General features: G+C 36.3%; 1 protein-coding gene across 5 annotated transcripts; it reads right to left on the bottom strand.

Annotated features, from left to right (window-relative positions):
- Window positions 1-7,314: 7,314 nt before the first annotated feature.
- LOC129265218 (cytochrome P450 3A24-like) lies at window positions 7,315-24,069 on the bottom strand. 5 transcript variants are annotated; one of them, XM_064102570.1, is made up of 13 exons: window positions 23,784-24,069; window positions 22,698-22,791; window positions 21,860-21,912; window positions 21,395-21,491; window positions 21,024-21,140; window positions 19,983-20,071; window positions 19,449-19,597; window positions 18,505-18,635; window positions 18,110-18,277; window positions 17,386-17,606; window positions 16,948-17,085; window positions 9,961-10,123; window positions 7,315-9,670 (listed from the first exon to the last, which is right to left on the bottom strand). In XM_064102570.1, exons 1-13 carry the CDS (start codon window positions 23,852-23,854, stop codon window positions 9,593-9,595), a joined length of 1,569 nt encoding a protein of 522 aa, XP_063958640.1. In that variant the 5' UTR covers window positions 23,855-24,069; the 3' UTR covers window positions 7,315-9,592. The 5 variants fall into 5 exon arrangements, 3 of the variants coding, with proteins under 3 accessions (XP_063958640.1, XP_063958641.1, XP_063958639.1); XM_064102571.1 differs by lacking the exon at window positions 23,784-24,069 and adding an exon at window positions 23,162-23,341; XR_010294198.1 differs by lacking the exons at window positions 7,315-9,670; window positions 9,961-10,123 and adding exons at window positions 12,419-13,748; window positions 14,280-14,404 and having other exon boundaries at window positions 23,784-23,976.
- Between the last annotated feature and the right edge of the window lie 1,502 nt (window positions 24,070-25,571).

Below are 25,571 nucleotides of genomic sequence, written 5' to 3'. Positions count from 1 at the left end.
AGCGGAACTCACTGTTTAGTTTACTAATCGAGATCAAAATCACTGCTTCTGCCTTTCACGCACTGCGACGATTCCAAGATCTTTATAGTCCATAATTGGCCCAAACGAGCTGTCTGGATTGTCATTAAGTTTTCTCCTTGATGGCAAATGACACAATTCCGTGCAACCAAGAATGGTCAGTGCCCAATTCTCGGAGAGACTTCGAAAAGGATAACACGCAAAGAGATGATCAAATTTGAAAATGAAAATTTATAAGCACAACTCCCAGCCCAAAAGAAAAATAAGAAAACACTGGCACTAATAGAAATGTGATAAAAAAATAAAAAAAAGAGACAAAAGGCTAAGAAGGTTTGCGTCGATTTGGCAAAAAAAATGCAGTCGAAAATTCGAAAGCAAATTTTTATGCATGCTTTATTGATAATACAATCAGACTAATCAACTAACCCGTGAGACGTATTCGACTCTGTATTTATAACACTTGTTTTTACAATAACTTTTTTTAAGAGTATGTGCACCGAAAACAAATTTCTTCCACTTTCGTTTTACGGTGCTAATCATGCAATGAAAGTGAAACATAAAAAAAGTTTTTCCCCTCTACCGTGTAGACCTGACAAAGTAAATATGAAGTTTCAGACACATGAAAAGCCGACAATCGTTTCCTCTACGTCATCAACGTGATTTAGGTCTGCTGCCAAAGTTTGATGAAACCATGGTCCATGATGAAACCAAACGCTTGCCGTTGCCATGGAAACAATCCTCCTCGTTGTCGAGCACGTTACAGTTACAACTATTTGGTTTCGGTCTTGTTAGTCGGAAATATGCCACCTGTTGTACAATGTACAGCAAACCTTTTCTGATAGATTCAATCTTCTGCAGAATGATGAGATAATTGTGCTTTTAGCGGCTTAATTATTATTTTGTCGTGGCGTGTTTTTGCACTCAATTACAATAATATACGTGATTGCTTTTAAAGTGTTCTTTTTGGTCGTAGTAATGTTGTATGGTCATTTTTTGCGCATGTGACGAAACTATTATAACATTTCAAAATTCATCATTCGATAATAAGGACTATGCACTCGTCTTTTCAATATCAGAAGAGGGTTAACTCACTGGTATTCTAGTTTTCATGATATTGGTGGCTTACTTGCTTTTTCTTGGGTTCCTTAAATCAAAAACAAGTTTTTAACATCAACAGTCATGAAACTGATACTGTCCGGGAACGCGGGTTTCACTTTGTATTTTCACAATCATTTTTCTCTGCTCGACATATACCCCGGGCAATTGAATTAGCACAAATATCATAACTCAGAACCTAACAAATGTTCAATAACATTTGTGACAATATCTCTGAATTTTCATAATAACGAGGCGGTAATCGGATTTCTTTATACTGGCTTCTTGTATTTTTTATCGCGTGACTGGCCCATTTATTGTGCTACTTTCTTTTCAAAGTTTCTTTTCTTTGGGGTTAGACGAAACTGTCACCTCGAAAAAAAAACACCTCTCTATTCGAAAACGAATGGGTGAATGATGCATATAGGGCAGAGAAGATGGACATTTTATTCAACATGTTCAAGAGGCAGAATTTTGACAAGGACATGAGAGAAAAATCGTGTGTGGGCCATCAATGTGGGACTGTTTAGACCATGTTGCTGAAGGGGTTCCAGCCTTCTTAATTTCCTTTTAAATCGGACCGCCTCTTGTTGTCCGGAATCGAGGTGAAATCCTCAAGCAAAGTTTAGAGAAAAATCGAAAAAAGACCCACTCAAGATTTATATGCAACGAAAAAAATATATCCTTGCCAAATTTGACGCTCTCCAAAACGAAATTTCATTCGTTCATCAAGCCTTATTCATCAATTCAATCCTTCAGAAATAAAATTCAAAAATTTCTATCAGATCTATTTCTAAAAAGAAAAATACTCTTAAAATCGATTTGACCTTCATGAAATTTTAAGGCGGCAAGACATTTTTTTGAATAATGAAATACAATTTATCTATTTCAAATTCTAGGTTAATGAAGGAACTTTATGACATCATCAATTAATCGATTGGTCACGTAAGAGAGTGCATTATTTCCTACAAACATGGTACTCATTTTATTTACCGAAAAAAAATATAGAAGACTTTAGCTACAACTCACCTGTCATGCCTGTGGCACTTTTGATTCCTAGACCTTGCACACAAACATTCGTACCTGTTTATCAGTCACGGGTCCGCCCATTAATTTATCACATCGTATATGTCCCCACAATATTAAAGTGACAGTAAGGTCATTAAATAAATATAATGCATTAGAAAGAAAATGTCAGTCGTTACGTATTCACGCTTGCCTGCACCATGTGAATATACTACGGTAAACTGTTAATCTCATCAATTATCTAATTCATCCAATCTGAGAGTCTGAGTATGTAATTTGACAGCTATTTCATTCAGATAGTAGCGATAAATGATTGAGGTTAAGCTGCTATGATTACAAGGTAAACATCTTCGAGGATATGAGGAAGAACATTCCTGGTACGTTGGGGTTGCATCGTAAATAGGAAATCATTCAAGTAATTTTTAAGGGTAACACACACAAAAACACCGACCCTCTCTCTGTCACACACATAATATCTCTTTCTCTCACCCTCCATCAATGAATAATACTAACAGAATCTTCTTCGTCATAATAGTTAACAATTATTTTTTTCTGTCAAATATGCTGGTCTATCATTCTAAATATAACTTTCACGTGTATCATGGATATTCTACAAATCATTTTTTTCGCCCACTTTCCATCCATTCATTCATTCCCTTTCCTTTTCTCCTTACATTTTCTATTCATGTTCTCAATTTCGAAGAGGCAGCCAACGTTGAAGATGTGAGGCGTATGCAGCTTTCTCTATCTAGAGCTAACAAAGAACACCACCATGACCACCGTGGAAATACGGTAAGGGAGGTAAAATTTCAATCTTCTCAAATACAAATGAAGCTATGGTGAGAATCAAACCATGACAATGGTCATTATCAAAACCATAAATCGAAACTGGGTTCCGATTGTAAAACTATAGCCCTACAAAGTAAACGCAATCGCGAAGGACTGATTTCGTGACCAGGCAACGGATTGAACAGACTCGTATTTTGTCACCTAAATTGAACCACGGAAAAGCCGCATGATAGTACCTTTGTATCTTTTCACAGAAGTGTTAATGTAAACGGTCCTATTCAGCTTCCCCAAACATCGAATCCCATTCAGCATTTATTCATTCCGATTTATCAGTACAAAACGTTTTAACCGAATAAAGGCAAAGTGAGTTAAACCGCCCGGACTGGAAAGTCAGTTTCTCTACCATCATTTCTGTATCTCATCGATATTGTATTAAGACGGATTGGGCATTGAAGGTATCAGAAGCTTTTTAAAATCCTACAGGAAATAAACATGGCATGGTTATTGAGATGATATGGTATATATACGTTAAACATTTAGTAGTTTCCTATCCCCTCCCTGCATCTGAATTTTGGCATATGGAACGTGTCCCTATAGCTTGATGTGTAACTGGCCATAACAGGTGACAGTTACACAATTAGTCATTTTCTTTTCAATGGACACATGAGTTCGAGACATCTGAAGGTAGTTTATGTCATTCTTTCAAAACGCTCTTTCTTCCCTAAAAACAAAAGAGACTTCTTCTATTTAAAAAAAAATAAATAAAGAGGAAATTTGTTTCATAGTGGTCAGATGCATTTGTTTTTAATTTTTCTTCTGAAAATGCAACTTATCTGTCCAACAACCTGAATCAATCAGACAGGCCTAAATGCGACTTGTATAATATAATCATACATATCAGTCATTGAGATGACTTTTATCAGTTCATACAGTCGGAGATCGAATTATACGTACACTTCTTTCCATTTTAATATTGTTTCGAAATTGACATATAAAAGGAGAAAATAATGAATGAAAAATATTGGCTGTATGTCTCGACTGCTAATCTAATAATTTCCTTAACCACATACCTTACATAGCGATCTCTGTTTAATTCGTCAACTTGGTTGTCATTATTATATTACATTCCCTGCGCGTACATTTGTCCTCATGTTGACCAACATTATCATGAGAACAAGCGAACAAGTCTGGCGAATTATTCATTGGTTCTAAATCTGAACTGAACAAGAAGCGCGACTGTTCTTGCACCCATAGTACAACTTTTGTAAAGGAGAGCCTTTCACTTTCAAACATTTTTTTTTAGTTGCGAGACAACCTTCATGGAGCTTAACTACTGGTAAATGTTAAAGAATACATACCATTCCCAGAATAATCCTTCGCCTGAATTTTGTTCAGAACTTTGTAATTTAATGTTCTCCCCCATTCACTTAGCAATCGCACATGTTTGCTCTTCCGATTAAAACTAGTTGGAAGTTGCTGAAAAAAAATGACAAGCATTGTCATTTGTTCGAAATGAAATCAAAATGAATACAGTTTTAAACCTATTCCATCAATTAACACAACTATTATTAAAATACGCGTTTACGTTTCGTTTGAGCTCTTTAGGTTATGGATAAAATTAATGTTTGAACTTTAGAGAATATATTAACTTCTTCGCCCTTTCTCCCTCTCTTTTTTAGTTCAAGTTTACTTCGTCCTCTTCACTTTCTATCTCTCTCCCGCAAAGGTCTTTCCTAGATCTTAAATTTCTCATAAATAATCCTTTTACCTCATAATCCAGGTCTTCACCATCTTTGCCGTGACCACCAGAAAAGGTTTATACTCCATAAACATCACTTATTCCAGACGTGACTATCAAAATTTTACCAGGAGAGCCCTGTTAAAGGGCTATAAAATATTAAAGAATATCTGCCCTATGATGTGCATAATGACGATATGACCTGTCAATCAAAGCCAAAGGAAACATTTTTGGTTTGGGGTTGTTTTTAATACTACCTGGAAAGGGTTATTTTTTAATGAAATAATATGACCAACATTAGGTAGGTATAAAGATCTTGTGTGTATGACTCACCCGGTAATAACACGGTTGGCGGGATACACGTATCGGTATGTGGCCTGTCTGGTTGTACCCGATGTCTGATACCTCATCGACGTCGCCAGTTGGAAGCTGGCGAGCAGGGCCATCACGACCCACAAGCACCTCGCCATCGTCATGTTAAAAAAATCAAAGTCCAGCGGCTTGTTCAGCAATGACTGAGCTCCGTCTCCTGTCACCACGTGAACTAACAGCTTTCGACCAAGCTTCGATGGATTTTCACCGAAATCCAAGAGAGATTTGCGAATTTATTTTAATTTCTACCTGGACGTGACGTCGTCACCTGTCTGGCTTGTCAATAATATTGATTTTAGGTAAGTCGATGAGCTCACTGAGGTTTCACCTTCGCTGCCCCTGATCTTTACATTCTCCCAAGTGAAAAAAGAAAAATAGGGTTAATGACCCACTTTAACCAATCCACAACAAGAAAAGATAAAACAAGATCGACGATCTGCCATGCGATGATACTAATTAGAAGTAGTCGGGAAAGTTTCGTTTAGCAACTCCTAAAAAAAGGCTTTCAGGTAATATTCCTCAAATCAGACGGCAATGAATCCGGAGTGCAGTGGAGACGAGAGAACTCCTGAAGCACGTTGATCGAAATGAAGTCTGCAAACTGATGAAGTTATTATATGGATGAATCTGGTAGCTAATCCCCCTCCGCTCTCGGTGTACGTCCGTTCACGAAGAGCTCTCGACGAACTACTGAAAGGTATCCGTCGACTAGTACAGATAGACCACTACGCCCCAATGTCACCCGGAGTTCATTTCATCATCATACGCAAATCAAAAAGACATAATTAAATCCAGATGGACGACTCGGTGATAGTTCTAAGTAGCTGAGCTAATGAAGAGCTGAGAGAGAGATAGGGGTGACGGGTGTAAGATGATGGTGCGTGCTTTCCTAGCCACGGACGAGACATGATATGATCGTGACTGCCAAAATTATTTTGAAACCCAGCAAGAGAAATTTCACCCATTCATTCATTCATTCATTCATTCATCACACCACACACTGACAAACGAGGATGGTAATTGGACGATATGTTACTGATGTGTTGCGTGATGGCCAACAACGCAACCCCCCCCCTTCTTCTCTGTCTCTATATGCGTATACATTATTATTAATATCTTTATATCCCTCTCTATGTTTCTTACCCCCCCCCCTCTCTCTCTCTCTCTCTCTCTCTCTCTCTTTCTCTTCAACTTCGCTCATTCAGTCAGTAGCGGTTAGGGAGCGGTTACCCACACTTTTGCAAAAAAAGGTAATTTGAGTATCGTTTCTCAAGTTCTTATTGACATTTCCACCATGTCCACGCCCACTCCTGCCACGCCCACTACACGTTGGATGAACGAACGACATTTCAGTGCATTAGGTCAATTACTTTAATTTTTCTTTACTTTCTTGCCTGCAATTCAATGGCCCCTTTCCCCATTTCTCGGGGGGGTGGTGGCTGATGGTGGTAATGGACTGAGATTCCCTTTTACACCACAAAGTATCCCCCACAATTATTTACAAAATAAAAATAATTCAAAAAAACAAAAACCCACCGAGCTTAAACCTACCCCTCCACGGGCCCCTCCACTGCCCTTCGATTTATTTATTTATTCCAATAAGTTTTGTGCTCTTCGTGTCCCCGTCTCAAGCATCAATTTCAAAATCACTGTCATTCATGTGATCCGGCCGAGGTTCTCTCTCTCTCTAAACATGCTCTAAACAAGAATGACCAGTGTGGCAATATTGAAATTGCCGGGGATCAAGAACCAGTACTGATATTTTCTTAGAATCAAGAATGAGTGTGACAAACAAGAGTGCCTAATCCAGAACGGATTGGGAATGTCCCGTTGGTAATCTGCAATAAAGATCCATATTTATCACAAATTATTATGTGTTACGTACTGTCCGTCTGTGTACCACTGAACAGGAGCGCGCTGACTGGTCAATCCAGAGAATTCCCTGGTCAGTCGATGACCCAGACGATCTCGGACCTCTGCTTAGACCTATACGCTATCTGAATGAATGATGATATTCCGGAGAGGCAGTAAGGCTTAGAAACCTATGCCGGTTATACCTGTTTGACCACGGTATGGGTGATCAATATCAGACATCTGCCCTCTTCGGTCTCTTTTTTAATCCATAATCCATGCTTGCGTCCGTCACAGATTTATGGTGAAAACACCTCAAAAGATATATCCAATAAGATGCGTGGTTTGGGGGTGAAATAAATATGGGAAGCTTGCTTTATTTCTTGTGTAATAATTTATTCTTCCCCTTGATTTTGATTCTTTAAAAAAAAATTAAGTCAAGTAGATGTTTGATGAAACATTGCTGGATCAAACAGACTTGTAAATTAGGCAACGTGTACAGAAATGTGAGAAGAAATAAATGTAAGAAGCCGGGTATGATGTATATATACAGTAGATAAAGACCAGCATGGCAATCCAGTTTTTTAAACTAACATGATGAGGTGTCCGTATTCCACGCACATTAAAACAAAATTGTTAACTTAATGATTAGTAACAAACAAATTCTCAGAATTAAAAAAAATCAACTAAAATCATGGCTACCAAACGGGGTGCTCACACGAGGTCGAGAACTACGTTTGACTTCATCAAAATTATTTTATGCTTAGCCCAATCAAAGACATTGTTTTCGGTTTCGAAAATTAACAAAAGGTGCATAGTTGACTTCTAGGTGGTAAAAACGACTTCGGTGTTTTCTGGTGTGGGTATTTCACCTCACATCGAGGATCAGGTTATTCAGCGGAAAATCTTTGGATGAAGACAAAGTGACAAACCCACGGTTACACCCGGTCTCGTGGACTCTCCCCGACAAAAGAGACGGCTAGATCAGATACTCCAAATAGCTGAATGAAAAATTAAAAAAAAAAGCTAGTCAATTGGTACTTTCGCTAGAATCGCTCTCAAAATTCTCTGCCAGGGACATAAAAAGATTGACGATTGATTGATTGATTTTATTCTCCAGATATAAAACAGGTACGAATAAGATGAAAAGTATCAAAATACCTTGACAGGATTGCCCATGATATCCGATATTGCTAATTTCCAATGGGGTCCTTACGTAAGTAACTTATTACAAAGTACACTTATAAAAAAAACACATATTAAGAATCAGCATAACAAAGTAATTTATTTTTCAAAAAACACAAATACACATATCGCTGATAGCACATAAAAATAATGGGGCCTAATGTGCTCCCCTGTGGAACTCCACACTTTATAAGCATAAAATTTAAATCCAATCCTCATTGTAATCACATCGTTGGCAGATAACACACATTGAACGCTTACACTATTTACGAATAACGACACATAAAACAAAACAAAGATACGTTCGAAGACAGATCATTTTCTTTTAGGCAACCCAAAGAATTTCAAAAAACTTCCATATATATCAGTCAACGAAAGGTTTGAATATAATATAATAAATAGAGACCCTTAATTATATCATGATGTAGAAAACATGGATAAAACGATACAAAGAAATCACCAAGGAATGAGTTAAAAGATGATTAGCTTCGTTGTATTCGCTACTAATTATTAAATAGTAATGATAGGAATTGAGAACAATTTAATAAACAACTTTGTCTGAAGGCTGATGTTGAGATAGGGAAAAATTAAATGCGCGTGATGACCGTTCACGAAGTAAAAGAAGCAAAAGGAGAAATCAAATGAAAGCACTTAAATCTATCACAACATAATGAACGATATAATTTCTTTAGAATTCTACTTTTGTGATAAAAAAAACACAAGGAAAAAAAGATGAATAATATTTTTAAAAGACTCTACCCTCCGGCTATATTCACGGATCAGACTTCATTAAGTGTAAGATTGAACTCTACTACCATTACGTAACAATATCAAATGTATTGTAAATCATTACTTGAATGAACTATAAATTTCCAGGGAGGGTCCACGAGCCCGAGTGTATTATAAACGTTTATCTAACCATCAAAAGATTTTCCGCTAATTAGCACGATCTTTAAAGTAAAATGAAATATACCCTATAAACACCACCATGGTCATTCAGCTCATCTATGCACCTTCGGGGCAGGTTTTGAAACCAAAAACAAGGTTTCTAAGATTGGGCTAAGCAGGAAAGAATTTTGATGAAGACAAACCTAATCTTCAGGAAGACCCCGATTTTCAAGGGATTTTTTGTGTTTACTAAAGAAATAGAGAATCGAATATGATATTATTAAATAGGCCTAAGGGCTATTATGCAAAGTTTTCTTCATTCATTCATTGATATCGGTTGATTATTCACGTATTGTTGCTTTGACATTTACTTGAAACCTTGTGCCATACTTGATTACCTAAAATGGGCGATATGCGTCTACCAAAAATAATGAGCACTGAAACAATATCAAACTGAAAACTCTTATTGATTTCATATAATTACCACAAAAAAATGATAACAATCTTGTAGAAATACAATTACTTCTTCACACTTTTTAAAAAATTAGTTTGTTAAGGCATTGTAAAAATTTTAATCTGTTTTACACTTTTACACACCATGTGTAATGGGTCATGTGACGACACGAAATTTCACACGCGCTCTTCGATCCCAAGGAACATACCGCCATCAGGTTTGAGATTTTCTCCAGTACCGAACTTCACAGGAATCTAGAAAAGATAAACGAATGTCGTTCAGTAGCAATCTGAGCAAATATAAAACAATAGTTATTTTATAAAGAAAGATTGTTATTACGGTTTTTACCTTATTCGGGAAGAAAATGTTAAAGAAATTCCCCGCTTAGTGGATTCTGTCTTTTATAATGAATTATTTGACTAATGTCCAACTGCATTGATGATCAAATCACCTCATCAAATCACGCAAAGTAAACAATTTACTTTAAAAATTGATTGTTTCCCGAAACCATTTATAGGGTGTACCTATAATTTCATGATCTTACCACCGTGTTTGCACTTGGCACAAATCGGAATTTCTGGAGGATACGAACAGTGGCCATCTTAATCTCCATCAAAGCAAACCGCATCCCGATACAGTTCCTAGGTCCAGCACCAAATGGTATCCAGGCCATCGGGTGCCGGTTAGCACGATTCTGCTTGCTAAACCTTCAAAGAAGGGAGATATATCGATTATTCAAAATTAGTTATGATTTTTATTGTTTATTCCAATATTACATCCAATAATACAATACATGATTAAATCTCTTCAAAAATAACTTTTTGGGGGGAGGGGGACAAAGTATAAATATTTTCATGGAGGTTACGCACTTTTCCGTGTCTGGACGAGAGTCTTCGGCATACATGGTTATGATATAAGAATAAGGACAAACAACGTAAGTTTTTTATTCATTACCGCAACCTGAATAAGCGATCAAGATCAAGTAGAGGGCGCACTGGAATCAACTTAGCTTGACCGAATGGACTTTCTGCTATTACAAACGTAGTCTTAGACGATTACAAACGTGGCAACAGGATGAAATAGTATACAGATAATGAATGTTTATGAGTGCAATGGACAGAATACTTCATGAGGTGAAAGATGAAATGATCATTATTTCATCTGTCACCGAATGAAGTATTCTGTCCATTGCACGAATACAAAAATATTCATTATTTGGTTTATATGCACCTGGTGGGTGTTTCATAAAGCTGTTCGTAAGTATACAAATAATGAATGTTTATGAGTGCAATGGACAGAATACTTCATGAGGTGAAAGATGAAATGATCCATTCAACGAGGCGCAGCCGAGTTGAATGGATCATTATTTCATCTTTCACCGAATGAAGTATTCTGTCCATTGCACGAATGAAAAAAACATTCATTATTTGGTTTATATGACACATAAAAATAGATTTTTTTTTTCATGTGAAATTTATGAATTTCGATGCAAAACATGTTCATGCAGTGCGAGTTCGGTCTGTTGATTGTTACGTCATTACAACATGCGTATTTATTTGTCTCGGTGCGCGCGTGCAATGGACAAAATCGTATGGATCTAAAATTGCACGATGAATGGATCCAAAATTGCACGGTTGATGACGTCATTGCAAAATGGGCTGAATGAACGATATCAAACAACCAATCAAATCGCAAGGATCTATCTAGGTGTCATATAAACAGGGGGGTGAAACTCCGCTTCTGCATCCGGTTAGACATGGGGAAATTTTGGAAGGTCAAAAGTGCACACTGCTCCCATTTTTCGCGTACAAGCCTATGGACACCACAACTTCATGGCACACCAGCGAAACGGAGGCGTGGCCTGCGCGCACAGCGTAAAGATATGCAAATAAGTATATTGTTACTAATTAGCATAATGCGCGACGTGATTGATTATGAAATGAATTCATAGAGTTGCGTCTTAGGTAAATAATATTAATAAGGTAGATTATGTCATTCATTCCCCCGTTCACCCCCCGGTATTCAGTTGTTAATTCATCTTTCCTTGTTTACATATTTTCCTGTCGCGATTATTACTACATCAATTAATAAAATTATTTATTGCTAAAGCTATTTCCCTTGAAGAAATGTGGATGCTTACAAGGAATTCATTAATATATAGGATTGAACTTAGGGATCTGCTTGCTCGATCTATTCATGCAGTCATCACTGCATATTATTTTCATTACACATCATTAATAGCCAAAATTATTTATATGTTTGGGGTTTTTTTTAGGGGGGGTAAATACTTAAAATGATCAGAGCAAGAGAGCAAAGCAATTTAGAAGGCCATTTTGTCTTTATTTTGAAATTGAAATGAACAATCTGGTGCAAATCTTATAAAGATTTAAAAAAAAAACATTTTCTGAGTTTGGGATGGGAGCAAAATTAAGACAGCCCAGTACCCCCCCCCCCCTCCCCCCCGCATGAATTCACTCTCATCAAGGCTATCTTAAAAAGGTCACTTCCAAACAAGATGAAATTTTATTTGTACCTGCCCGCCCCAAAATCTATCCATCGATCCCACCCTTCCCCCTCTCTTCCACACACACACATACATGTACCACATAATCATGCGAGCAAACAATTATTCTCATATCATTTTTATCCCACTCTTAAATCAAAGTATCAAACTCATTTATCTCTTTAGGAAGAATATCTAATTTGGCTGCACCTGATCTCAAAATGTCACAGTATGCCATATTTTTATGGGCTATCTTGCCATGCATGCATGGTATTTTGATACTTTGTTATACTCTTACCTGTTGTACTAGTATTATACCCATAGACACCTGACAAACAAAATCAATCAATCAGTAGCACCATCATATTCCAGTCATATAGAAGTATTCTTCATTATCATCATTACCTACATCACAACACAGTTTGGTAGCAATAACATCATTATCACATATCTTTCACGCAATGTGAATAAATAAATCACGAATATCAAAATTAGAAAGTATATTTCAAATTAAAATATTTATTAAGGAATCAATTTCTGAATATGTGATCAAAATATTCCTATCCTCTTTTTCTCGCCAAAGCATCACATTACATCAGCAAAATGCATATAATGAATGCAACAGAAATTGCAAGGCTGTTACATGGGAGGGGATGTATTTCTTTTGGTAAAATCTAGAGAAAACAAATTAAAAAAAATTACTTTCATAGGTATTGATAAGCCTTATTTAGTCAATATAAGGGGACATCAAGGATGTCATTAAAAAAATTAACGATATACCTCTCTCTCAAAGTCGGTTACTCAAATATCAAGTAATTTTTTTTCAGCATTTGCTGACAAGAAATAGCATGCTAATCTAACCGAGGGCACTTCACAAAAAAGGGAGCACATTGCCACATTTCTCTAAAGAGTGCCTTCCCAAATCTGCACATTAGTAAATTAGTAATAAAATTGCTTATTGTCTATTGTTGTGAAGTGCTGCTAGAGCTGTGTTCTATTTCCAACAATTTTTTTTTTTCATTTGAAGAGCTAATTTAGTTCATAATACAGGACATGAACAATACAGTGCTACAAGAACAAAAAGAGATTAAAAACGAACAAAACAGTGCCACTTTTCACTTCCCCCAAAAAATAAATTCAACAGCTTAATGTCCAGCACTACAGATCCTTGTTTCATAAAGACGTCAATTATGGTAAATTTGCCCCAATTGTAACTAGCAACTAGCATGGGAACCTCAATGTTGATCTGTTACTTTAATGTTTCCATGGTAATTACCAGAATGGCAAAGAGTTAGAGTAGTGGTTAGACTTAATGAAATGAGGTCCAGGAGTGAGGGTGATTTCTTAATCCTTTGTTCTGTCACCTTGTTTTTTTTAGTATGCACATTTTCAATGAAAATCCATTATTTCTTATTGTCTTGTGTATGTCTGTAGGCATGTACATAGCCCAGAACTCAGTAAAGACCCATTCTGAATTGATTATATTACCAGAATACAACTTATCCCTTTCAAACTACTTATATCATAAACAGTTATTTCACTACTACTACTACATGTAGATGATTAGAACATTAATAAAGGGTGGGTAGGTGTGCCCTTTGGGAAAATATTTCAATCTTGTGTGAAACCTATGGACCTAAATATCAATACTCCAATTTTTTTCTACAGATGTGTTGTGCAAGCAACATTCAATATGTATTGACATGTTTATTCAAATTCATTCAATTTTTAAAATATGTAATTGTGATGAAGTAGCTACTTGTTATGAACTTGGCCTCCATATTTGTTCTTATAATCTGCCCTGGTGATACTCAAACTGCCTGCGGAACCTGCATGGTAAACACAAAAAAAGAAAAGAACAAAATGAGCTGCTGATATAAATTATTCTTACTCATCTAGTTCAGTTTATTACGAAGTTTTAAACTTTTAATTAGGCCCTAATTTTCCATGCAATATTGTTTAGATAATGCACATGTAGTAATCTATATAGCCAGGTAAAAATCATAGATCACTATTCATAAAGCATTATTCATAGAACTTTTTTGATTAAGTGTGTAAACTCATTCAAATATATATCATAAAATTACTCTCAATATTTTGTCCTTTTTTATTTCTGTCTACAAAGTAACTGAGTTTTAAAGTGATATCACATATGACTCATGTAGATAAGATAAGAGACATGGACAATAAGTATGCATTGATGAGAATGGAAATACTGGTGAATCTGAATCCAAATAAATATTTACTCACAACGGAGCTTTACTATATGGGATAACATGATTCAGAAAAAGTTGCTATAGCCCCCCCCCCCCCCCAAATAAAAAAGAAATAGGCCTTTTTTTTAACGAAAACAAGCATACCTTACAAGTTTTCAGTTCAAATATCCTGTTCCTCATCAGATTGTAACTCTTGGTGATGTGTAATAGGTAGTTGACTTTGTACTTCTGACTGGGCTGGGACTGCTTAGAACTTGATCCCATTGGATCTGCAATTCAAAATACACACAATACAGTTTAGAATTTTAGAGGTGATAAACAAAATCCCTCTTTTAAAACAATATTTTCAAAATTTCCAGCTACATATAGTCCTATCCTAAGCCTCTGAATATTCCCAACTAGAAAAAAGCTGGTCTTGACCGAAAACTTCCTTCTCTCTGTATTATGTTCCACTGACGACATAGGCATAGGCCTACCTGGCTCTGTTTCCACTGACCATCTTCATTGTCAATAAGAGTCAGTAAATGGTTCAAGCATATTCGTGGCCTACTATAGCGAGGCCTTTTGTCAATCTTATACAGCAAGCCAGCTTTGACAGATGTAGGATAATTATTATTTGTGTGATAATTTGGCTCTCGCTCATTCACCAGTGCAAGACAATTGGTTTTTTTTTAAATCGTCTAGATCTATAAACATGTGAATCTCTACATCTAAGTGAGTTCCTCTTCAAGTTTGATTTTGATTTTAAAAAAAAGTTAGCTTGCTCGCAAGTTTAAATGACCCTTTGCCTTTCACCATAAATATGGTCAAGTGAGGAGGAAAATAAAGATAAATCAATTGGATCAGCCCTCTCTCTACTTATACTTATAAAATTCAGAATGGGGCACTTTAAATTTTGTCACCCCTTCCCAAAAAAAAAATGCACTCATGGTATACGATAACTGAGCAGTTTGAAACCTGACAAAGAAATGTTGTCCCCAAAAAATAAGAATCATTTAACTCCGTTATATAATTTTAGTCCAACTAGGGACTAGAATAAAGTTAATTTAAATCTTCGTAGAAAAAGTCAAACCAGACAGATCTAGAATTTCATTTTTAGAAATCAAGATCTAAGTTAGACCTATCCTAGGGCCTTACTTTTTAGTAAAAAAAGACTAATGTTAAAATCTGTCTCAAACCATTCCACCAGTGGGCAGTGGCAAATCTACCGATATCAATATCATTCCAAATAGATTTAGGCCTAGTTCATTTAAATAATCGATTTAAAATTAACTTCTTTTTAAATGCAGAGAATTATATTGATTCATATAAAGATGGAATAGCGGTGTCAAAAAATCAGTAGGCTCAGGCCCAACTTTAAACTTCAACTCAAGCTTGTCAGTGACATTAATTCCCAACACCTAATCTGACCTAGTCTACATCGCCATCGGCAATTTCGCAGCCGGCTGGCACCGGCGGTATCAATGCCCATTTCCCGCTCTGACTATATTATTTGGCTTAGATTTAATGCAGCTTTGCCGTTACTGAACAAGTCCACATCTACCCCTGATATATGACAATGTACTGGAATACAGATTTAATAAGGACGGACATGAAGCATTCTAATTAACCAACTTAGTTCTACGAAAAACTATTATTTTCTGAGAAAATATGTCAGTCAGATCCGGAGTCAGATCTCAGTAATGGAAATATGGAAATTGTGGTTTCCGAAGTAAACTACACAAAGTACATAAGGCCCTGACTGCGACGCCGAACCCCAGCAGCAAACACATTACAATTACAACCGAGATCAAAGCACGAAATTGAACTTAACTTACTTTTATTTGTATGGAATGCCATTACTTTGATGTAAATGTTCCCTCATAATTTTCTGCTCAACTGAATTTCACTCAGAAATCATGATTCCGGATACTAATTCTATAAACAGATAATTAGTCTTGCTATTGTATTTCAAATGTTGAATTTCGCAGAGTAAAAAAGAACGACACTTCGCACTGATATCGTAGGGAATTGTGGGAAGGAAAAAAATGTTTAATGCATGAGTACATGAATAAAACATTAGCGTTTTATCCAATCATACAAGTGCATTATGCGTATTTTGACGTCATTACTCATGAATTAAACATTGACCTTCCAAAATCAACCTTCAAATTGGCCAAATGGCAGCCATGTTTGTTATGTACAAAACCTATGGAAAATCAAAAACGCGCGAAAAGAGTTCCCTCTCTAGCTCCCTTCGGGAGCTTACGTATACGTAAGATCGTATCTCTGTGCATATAAATACAAATGACTTTACGCACGACTGGTGATCCTTTCTTGTGCTATGTGATATCCCTATGTAATTGATTTATGACCTAAGAACATGTTCCAGTCGTGCGTAAAGTTGTGCGTAACTTAACGAACAGCTCAACAGCTATATGAAACACCCTCATGAATTTTTTTTTTTCATATGAAATTCATGAATTTCGATGCAAAACATGCTCATGCAGTGCGAGTTCGGTCTGTTGATTGTTACGTCATTACAACAAGCGCACTGCTGGTGCCTGCAGCTGCAGTCTCGGTGCGCGAGTGCAATGGACAAAATCGTATGGATCCAAAATTGCACGATGAATGGATCTAAAATTGCACGGTCGATGACGTCATTGTAAAATGGGCTGAATGATCGATATCAAACAACCAATCAAATCACAAGGATCTATCTAGGTGTCATATAATTGTAAATAGTATGTCATCAAACTGCTAGTAAGAGAGGTAACTATGTGCATTATGAACTACTTTCTTTTATTCGAAGAAATATTTTCGAAGAACAAACCTTGAGGGGTCGAATTTCTCAGGTTCTGGCCAAAGAGATGGATCACGGTGGATGTTATACATAGAGTAGAAGATCTGGCTTCCTTTCTCAATTGTTAATCCTCGAACGGTGTGTGTCTCACCACAACATCGCTCACCTCTGTGATTAGAGGCAAAGAAAACAAGAAAAATCAAAAGGGTATAAGCTAATATTTATATGGATCATCAGTGAAATTCCTGTTTTTCAAATGGACTGATATTGTTTTCAGTCCCTTATAAAAATTTCAATGGTCGTCTTGCCACGAACTCGTGATATCTGAGGACAGAGTTTCATCATGGCGCAAAAGTTCGCAAGATTTCTTAAGAATGTAGAGCAAAACACGGTGATGTTTGCATGGATGGTAAGCAGACTGCAAGAAAGAACTGAGAAGGATGGCACGGTGAAGATGGCTCGACTTACACAACTGCTGGCGGATATAACCGGAGAGTCTCACAGACAACCATGTCCAGTAATGACATCTTTGCGACCGCGTTATAGTCGACAGAATCTCTGGTTGGTGTCATTTCATCCACCTCTTTGATTAGCTGGTCCTGAATGTCGGGATTGGTTGCTAGGGAGTAGGCCAGGAAACCAAGCGTAAGGCTTGTCGTATCATAGCCACCAGCAAAGAACAGCAAAGCCTGGATTCAAAAGGGGGCGTCAGGAAATCAAGAGCAACGCGATTTAAGATTCGGACTATTAGCGTGCCTGAAGAGGGATAGGGCAGGTTGCCCCCCGTAAAAATTTTAATGCCTTTTTAATTTGTATTTATTAATTTTTTTGGCCCGTCAGATATGTTACTGATTATTAAAATGTGCAGCAAGGGTTGTCTTGAAGGTAGTTTCCACTGCCTGATAGTCTGGCATTGTACATGTTGTGTGTACCTCAATGCTAGTATGTTTCATATGGACTTTTGATTAGGTTTGCAGCTGATATAAATCCCTTTTTTATTTCATAGAAAAATTTGAACCTCTCCCTGGTTTAAACCACCTGTTAGAAAATGGATGGCGTCCAGTCATTCAAAATGTGCAATCTTTACCATGAACAAGAGAAACTTGTTACCTATCCAGCCAGGTTAGGTGACCCCCCCCCCCCCCCGGCTTCCGAGCAACACTCGGGTCAATACTATACCATGGTTCTATACCTGAGCAAATATTTCATCCATGGTTAGTTGAGTTTTCTGAGTTGAGGAGAGGGGATTATCACTGTGCTCTTCAATCAGGTTATGAAGATCGTTCGTGTCCTTGTTGACCTTTGAGCCGATATCGTCATCATTGTGGGCGTTCATCATAAGTTGCAAAAAGTCTTTCCTCTATATAAATACAAGCATTAGGCGTGGTTGCAATGATAAGGATTTTCTTTAGTAATATACAGATTGGTTATTTATAATGCGCTTAGGACATGCATTGTATCTACACGCTTACAGATTTATTGACAATGTAAAATATTTTACATTTTTATACGATTGACATTTTTTCTGTTTTCAAATTATTACACAAGCTAATGCAATAACTCCTTGCGATCAATTTTCTAACCCACCTCGCTATTAGGGGACTGTTTCCTCATATCGATAGCTTTGACAACAACATCTCTAAAGAATGTCCTCGTTGCGGCGGGAATTAACCCGATGTCAAGAGCATTAAACAGGTAGGCGGATGGAGGGAAAATTCCTGCATAAAGACGATATAAACAAAAGACTTTAAACAATTCAATGCCATCTATTTAATAAATCCACTGAATATCGAACTATTTTTGTAAATTGCTTTCAATGAAAAATAATAATATCAATATATGTATATTTACCCAGGGAAGTCACTTCAGTTCTGAAAACTGTTCTCCCAGCGGGCCCTGCTTTTATTATTACCCCTGCTTTAGCTGGGCTGCCTAGGCGCTCAGGCATTCAAGGATTTTTTAACCTACCGGGTACCCATTCACCTCACCTGGGTTGAGTGCAGCACAATGTGGATACATTTCTTGCTGAAGGAAATTACGTCATGGCTGGGATTCGAACCAACGACCCTCTGTTTCAAAGTCAGAAGACCAATCCATTGAGCAACAACGTTGTGGAGCGGTGAAGGGTTCAATGAAAAAAATGCGTGCACGAATCGGGCATTTTAATTTAAGAATGCAACGATTATCGATGTTCCTTTTCCCATCGTTATCATATCAGTTACCCTTCCCCTAAAAATCTTCTTGTGTATACAAGTTTTCACAAAATACACCCAAATATGTGCGCTGTATTTTATTCTTTAGGTCAAAACCCTTGTTCAGCTCCAATGAGAGAGAACTCTATGCCGCTGATCTGCATACTACAGATCAGTGCTCTGTGCTCGTTGCCACCCTTTGCCATGTAGACGCCTTTATGTTCTTGAACGCATATCATTTCCCCCTCCCCCGAACCAAATAATACCCCCCCCCCCCCGTATACATTCCTATATGACGATGTAATTAACATGGTTAATATGATAATTATAAGCACTAACCTGCCAGCATCGCTACGGGGCTCTTTACAGAAGCTTCCATGATCGCTTTAGCATGTTTAACGAATTGATTATCGGGATTGTTCTGGGCATCAACCTGAAGTCCAAATGCACATTCAGCAATACCGTCCGTCGTGAATGATTCAAAAACGCTTTGAATACAGAAAGGAAAGAAAGGAAAATATAATGAGTATTAAAGCAGGCATCGCATTCTTCATATTTCAATGAAATTGTTGCGATGCAGTTAGAAAAAACAATTCAATTCTCATAATTCTCAATATCTCATAATGATATTTGTTCAAATACTTGTTTTATTACCGAAGGCAGGTGCAGATTTTAAAATGAAATTACTGCTTTCTAACGAGGAGTTGGAATATTTTTTTGTGTGGGGTGTGAGGGTGTGTGTCTGGTATGTGTGTTTGTGTGAGGGTGTGTGTGTGTGCGCGCGCCCGGTCAAACTACAGTGATTTGTATAAAATGTAATTAATCTAAAGCAAATTTCACTACTGTAACAATGAATGATCGAAACAATTATACCTGAAAATGCTTATATCGTTGTCCTCCTCTCGCTTCTTTTGCAGATAAGTAACCAGAACATCACAACATTCGTTTATCAAGGGAGACATCTAAATGAAATTTAGATCATGAATAGCATCGTCAAATGTAGGCTAGATCATTTCAAAAATTACATTTGATAGGCTTACTTTCTATGAAATAATTTCACGCATCTTCAGTGTTTGTTTGAAACAAACTAGTCCTAATTATGATATTACCATCATGACCAGAGAGAAGTGTTTCTAGAAATAAAAGCTTGAGCGAGAAAGCGAATATAAAATTAAGACAAAACATTCTAAAATATTCAATTATAATACTATAGATGGTAAAACTTCTCGCACTACCCATATTAAAAACCAACGGGTATGGATGCTATTATATCCCCCTAAATAAAAAAAAATAAGACAATCGTATATGCAGAATTCAAATTGCAATTTCAATGAACGTTGTTTTGATTAATACCATTTGAGGATTCTTAAAAGATATATAGCTGTCATGGGTTGTTTTTCAACCCATGACAAAATTGTTACAAGTGTTTCATATTATTATTAATCTCCTATGATAATCACAAAGCCAATATTCTCCCATTTTCTAATAATCATGAAATACAATTTGGAACATTGCAGAAATTGATCATTTCATGACACTTTTCAGCACATAATTGCGATATAAGAAATAATAATAAATGTTTAAATTGCTTTTGACTATCATAGCAGGCCGATACAAAAATAAAAGTTGAATTAAAGCGGAATGAATGAATGAATTGATTGTGAATGAATGATTGATTGAATGAATAAAAAATGATAAAAGACATAAATGACATACATGTAATTGAATAAAGTGAATTTTTCTCATAATTGTATTCGTAAAATAAATAAATATATATATATAGTTATACATATATATCAATGATTTATGGATGAATGAAATAACACAAATAAATATCTAAAAAATCAATAAACAGATAATCATATCTGATTGGACCGTTTGGGTGAGGATGACTCCGTCTTCTTTACAACACACCTGTTTCATCTTGAGCGCGCTGAATGTAGGAGTAATGACTGTTCTCACATCTTTCCATCTCTGATCACGAAGATCCAATAAACTTTGATCTAAAGGTCTGTTCTTCAAGACGAATGTCTATGACAAATAGGACATAAACAGGTGGGATTCTATAGCCAAACTACTCGCATGCATAGTATTAGAGCTTTTATTTCTTGGAATTACTGTATCGAATAATTCATTTTAAATATAGTAGGCCTATATCGTATATTTATGCGAATATAACTAATTCAAATAAGATATCTTCGGTAATCATAAATCGTTAATAAACATTGTAAAATATATTGTCCAACTAATTGTTCGCTAATCAAGAAAGATAATTTGTGACTTACATCATGATTGGTAAACTTGGAGAAACTTTTCACCAGAATGTCTTTCAGAATATCGGGATCACTGATCACGACCACCGGGCGCCGGAACAGATAAAACCTGTGAAAAAAATATAAAATGGAAAACACTATTCTGTGCGTTTTCACCCTCCCCCCCCCCCCCCGTTTGCTTTCTTCTCCACCACATATTCTTCATTTTCCCTTTCTTTTCTCTTTTCTCTTCCCCCACCCCCTTTCTTTCCCTTTTTCTTTTCCTTCTTGTTCTTCTCGCTTCCTTGGACTTTTCTCGTTGTTCGTCTTTTCTCCTTCTCCTTCGATCTTTTTTTCTTCGCCTCCTCATTCTTTTTCTTCTTTTTTTTTCTTCTTCACTACACTAAACCCCTCCATCACATCCATATAAGTATATCAAGTTAGTATCCGCTAGTATTCGAAACCAATCATCTGATTTGATTTATAAAAAAAACTCACCCGAATATTTTACCATACTTCTCTTTGCAATTGTACATATATAGGTAAAATCCCTGAAACAAGAAACAAAAAGAACAAATATTCAAAAAGTTATATACCGCTGAGGGACTAATTTTTATCATTTTTTTAATAAGAATCATTAAGTAGTGTCCCTCCATGATCATACCACTGCGTATGATAAGCGTTTGAAATGATACCGCATCCACATGCAAGACATGTACCGAGGATGTATTTAACGAGTTGTACCTTTTATTGTATTTGATATGTGCATTTTTTAACTCGAGAATCAAATAAAGACTGAACTGAATTAAATTCAGAAAGAAATCTGCGTGTGCCTTGATGTTTTATTATTTCAAACAGTGAATGAAATCGATACCAACAAAAGGGTATATATACTGTACAAATACAGTGCTTGTATAATGACTGCACTAGGAATGCTGATTTTCTAGTTTAAATTTGAACTCGAAAATCAGCACTCGTAGTGCAGTCACTATACAAGCACTGTAAGTTCTAAATTAGCATTTAATTTTTTACAGTGTATGGCGAGCTTTCACTGACCATTGTAAGGGATGGGTTTACATCAAAACATATTTATTCATATTGTACAATCTTTACATTACGATTGAACAGAAAACCAATAGATTTAGAAATTAATAACAGAAATGCAGTTTCTTGATCTATTTAGGAATTTGAATTCAGAACAGAGGGAGCTTCGACCCTGATCACTTTTTTTCCATATCAAACGTTTTTTCTTCACAATTTCCAATTGGAAAGAGGCTCATAATCAAATTTGGTGTGGATCTCACTATTAATTGATAATATTGAAAATAATCTTTACCTTCGTGGTAGAAAGAATATTGCCAAATAATGGCAGGGGTCTTGGGCATTTTATTCCTTTCCTCCAAAAGTAAGTCAGATTCCAAATCTCTTGCCTGGTGAGAGAATTGATATTTATGTAATGAATTATTTTTAAAGTAATGATCGTGATAAAGATGGTAGCAATTGAATACAGCAGATGCGACTTGAACTTCTCCAGATATGATTTCATTCCTTTCATGTTACTTTTATTTGCAGATTTTTCTACATTTTCTTTTACATTGATTATATATTTTGTTTGGTTATATATTTTGAATGCTTGCTTTCTATTGCTGTTGTATTCTTGTATTTTCTTTCAATCGGCCTCGCTAAAAAAAACCCAGCTATATGCTGATTGTGAGCAACTGTATTATATTGTTTTAACCGTCAAACAAACAAACTATTGACTTGTAGCCTTTCCTGTTTCCAGAAGAAGAAGAAGAATACCTGTGTATTATCTATTATCAAAGTTGGGGAGACAACCGCAGTATGACGGACCAGTCTTCTACCCACAATTCAGCGTTGTGGGAATGGTCTATTCAGTGTGATCCACACGATTCAAGTTTATTGAATACCCGTGTCTAGCTGCTGCTTCCACTTCCATTGATTCAAATACATTTACATGTTCTGTCACAAACAAACATATTTCAGTATTCAGTGCACAATAACAATTTTTGTCTGACGTTGACGTTTTATTGCACACCCCATTGTTATACCACTGAGCTCAACTGAGGAGGTAAAAATGGCCGTGAAAAATTGTCTAAATGGGGTAGAGGTGGCAGAACAAATTGCGACTGTATATCAAACTCTTCGTTCTCGTTTACCTACTCACAATTGTTTTCGATAATTCGATAATTTAGGCCTATATTAGCTCGAAATGAAAAGGGAAAGTATGGGAATGATTATAAAGACATAATGTAGACATGTATTCCTATGTGATCAGCATGCGATTTGAACGATGAAGATTTATGCATGGAGAGATACAATCAGTAACCTATAGGAATCAAATTCGAAACTCAAACTTGTGGTATCGTTAGCTCTACTCTGTAGAGACGAAATATCTACTTACCCTGCAATCAAAGCAGCTATAGCTCCGATGAGAGGCAATGAAATAGTGAATCCAAATATCGAAAAAGACATGTTTGAGGTCAGAAATAATCAGGAGCCTGAATGCAATATCGAGTTATGATACCGTTTATGTGTTGACGTATCACCAGTGCAAAAAAGGTGGTTCTTTCTAAAGAACTAACGGCGCGTTACATGTACATGAACGACGAGATTTTGTTGTTGTTGTTGAAAATGAGAAGCTGGTATCGATTGTCCTCATTCTCAAATGTGAATTAACTTTTAATAATTGTATTATGGTAACTCACAAAAATAATATATTCCTCTAAGGTGGTACAATATAAACACAGAAATACATAATGTCGGATATTTCACCTGACCCTATTGTGAAATAAATGACTGTTGTTTTATCCAAGGTATGGTAGTATGTCCCTTCCAGCCCCCTCTCTTTTTTTCTATTTCTCTCCATCCCTTTCCACACTACCCACTTACCTCCTCCCCCACTCTCTTACTTTTATCACTTTCTAATGAATTAAGAATTAGTGCATAATCTACATTGATATGATATTAATTTATTCATTGGTTCTGCACAGTATAGATTACATCTCAATCTATGCATATAGTTAGTAATTATTTTGCGATTCACACATAACTCAAAGCCATTGTAACATAGTAGATATACTGCATTTTTTATACAACTAAAAAGCAAGGTTCACATATTTTTGTACATTTTATGGTATTATGATTATATGATAATTATTTGACCAAAATAAAATTCATTTAAACAAATTCGCAAAGGCCTTAATCTTCTTCATGCAGATAACATAAAATTATTGTGATTTCATTTCTTTAAAAAAAGTACGCATTTATACCGAATGTAATATGCAAATTTATGCACAAAACACGTCTCATTGTCGTGACAAAATAGTATTTTTAATAAAAAGATATAGGAGCAGTTTCAATAATTTTCATTTAACTCATTCATTTCATTTCAAATCCATTATACTTAGATTTTCATATACATTATCTCTATAGTAACCACGGTAACCCCAGTCAGGGAATGAACAAACATGGCATACAAACGTTGTCTTCAGAAGATAAAATGGTCAAAGTCCAGTGGCGTAACAGGCGGGGGGCAGGGGGGGGCAAGCTGCCCCCCCCCCCCCCTGGCGGAGCTCACCGGGATAATATAAAAAAAAGGGAAAAATAAAAAAAAGGGGGGAAGAAAGGGAAAGGGAAATGAAAGAAAAAAGGGGAAAGGGGAAGGGGAAAGGGAAAGGAAAAGGGAAAAGAAAACTAAGAAAAAACATAAAAAAGGGAAAACGGAAAGATAACGGGAAAAGGAAGTGAGAAAGAACAATTCGCCCCGATATACAAATACATTAGCATGATTAGTAAGACAGGGAAATAAAGGCAGAATGGAATTAGCCAAAATCTAAATTGGAAAATAAAGAATAGGGACAAGATAACGTACACTACCGGGCTGCCGAGGATTGAGATAACGAGCGGGAAGAAAAATGGATGGTATATAATGTCGTATGAAAGTCTATCATAAACTTGCTAAATCTCCAAAGGCTCTGTCCAAGAGTCAAGACACCGTGCAGTGGGGGCTCTTCATCTGTAACCTTAAATGGGTTCTATAACGGGCCCCTTTATGATTTACGTTGAAGCACTGGCGTACCGGGGGTGGTTCCACAGCCAAGGGGAAATAAAAAAAAACAAAGGAGGCGGCGAAATGAGATGAATGAAAAAATATATATGACATGATATTTGCTATAATGATGTAAAGATA

The sequence above is a fragment of the Lytechinus pictus genome, chromosome 7 (assembly GCF_037042905.1).
Source record: "Lytechinus pictus isolate F3 Inbred chromosome 7, Lp3.0, whole genome shotgun sequence".
NCBI classification, from domain to species: Eukaryota; Metazoa; Echinodermata; class Echinoidea; order Temnopleuroida; family Toxopneustidae; genus Lytechinus; species Lytechinus pictus.
Note: the sequence above shows the minus strand (reverse complement) of the source record. Positions and strands in the feature narration are given on the sequence as shown.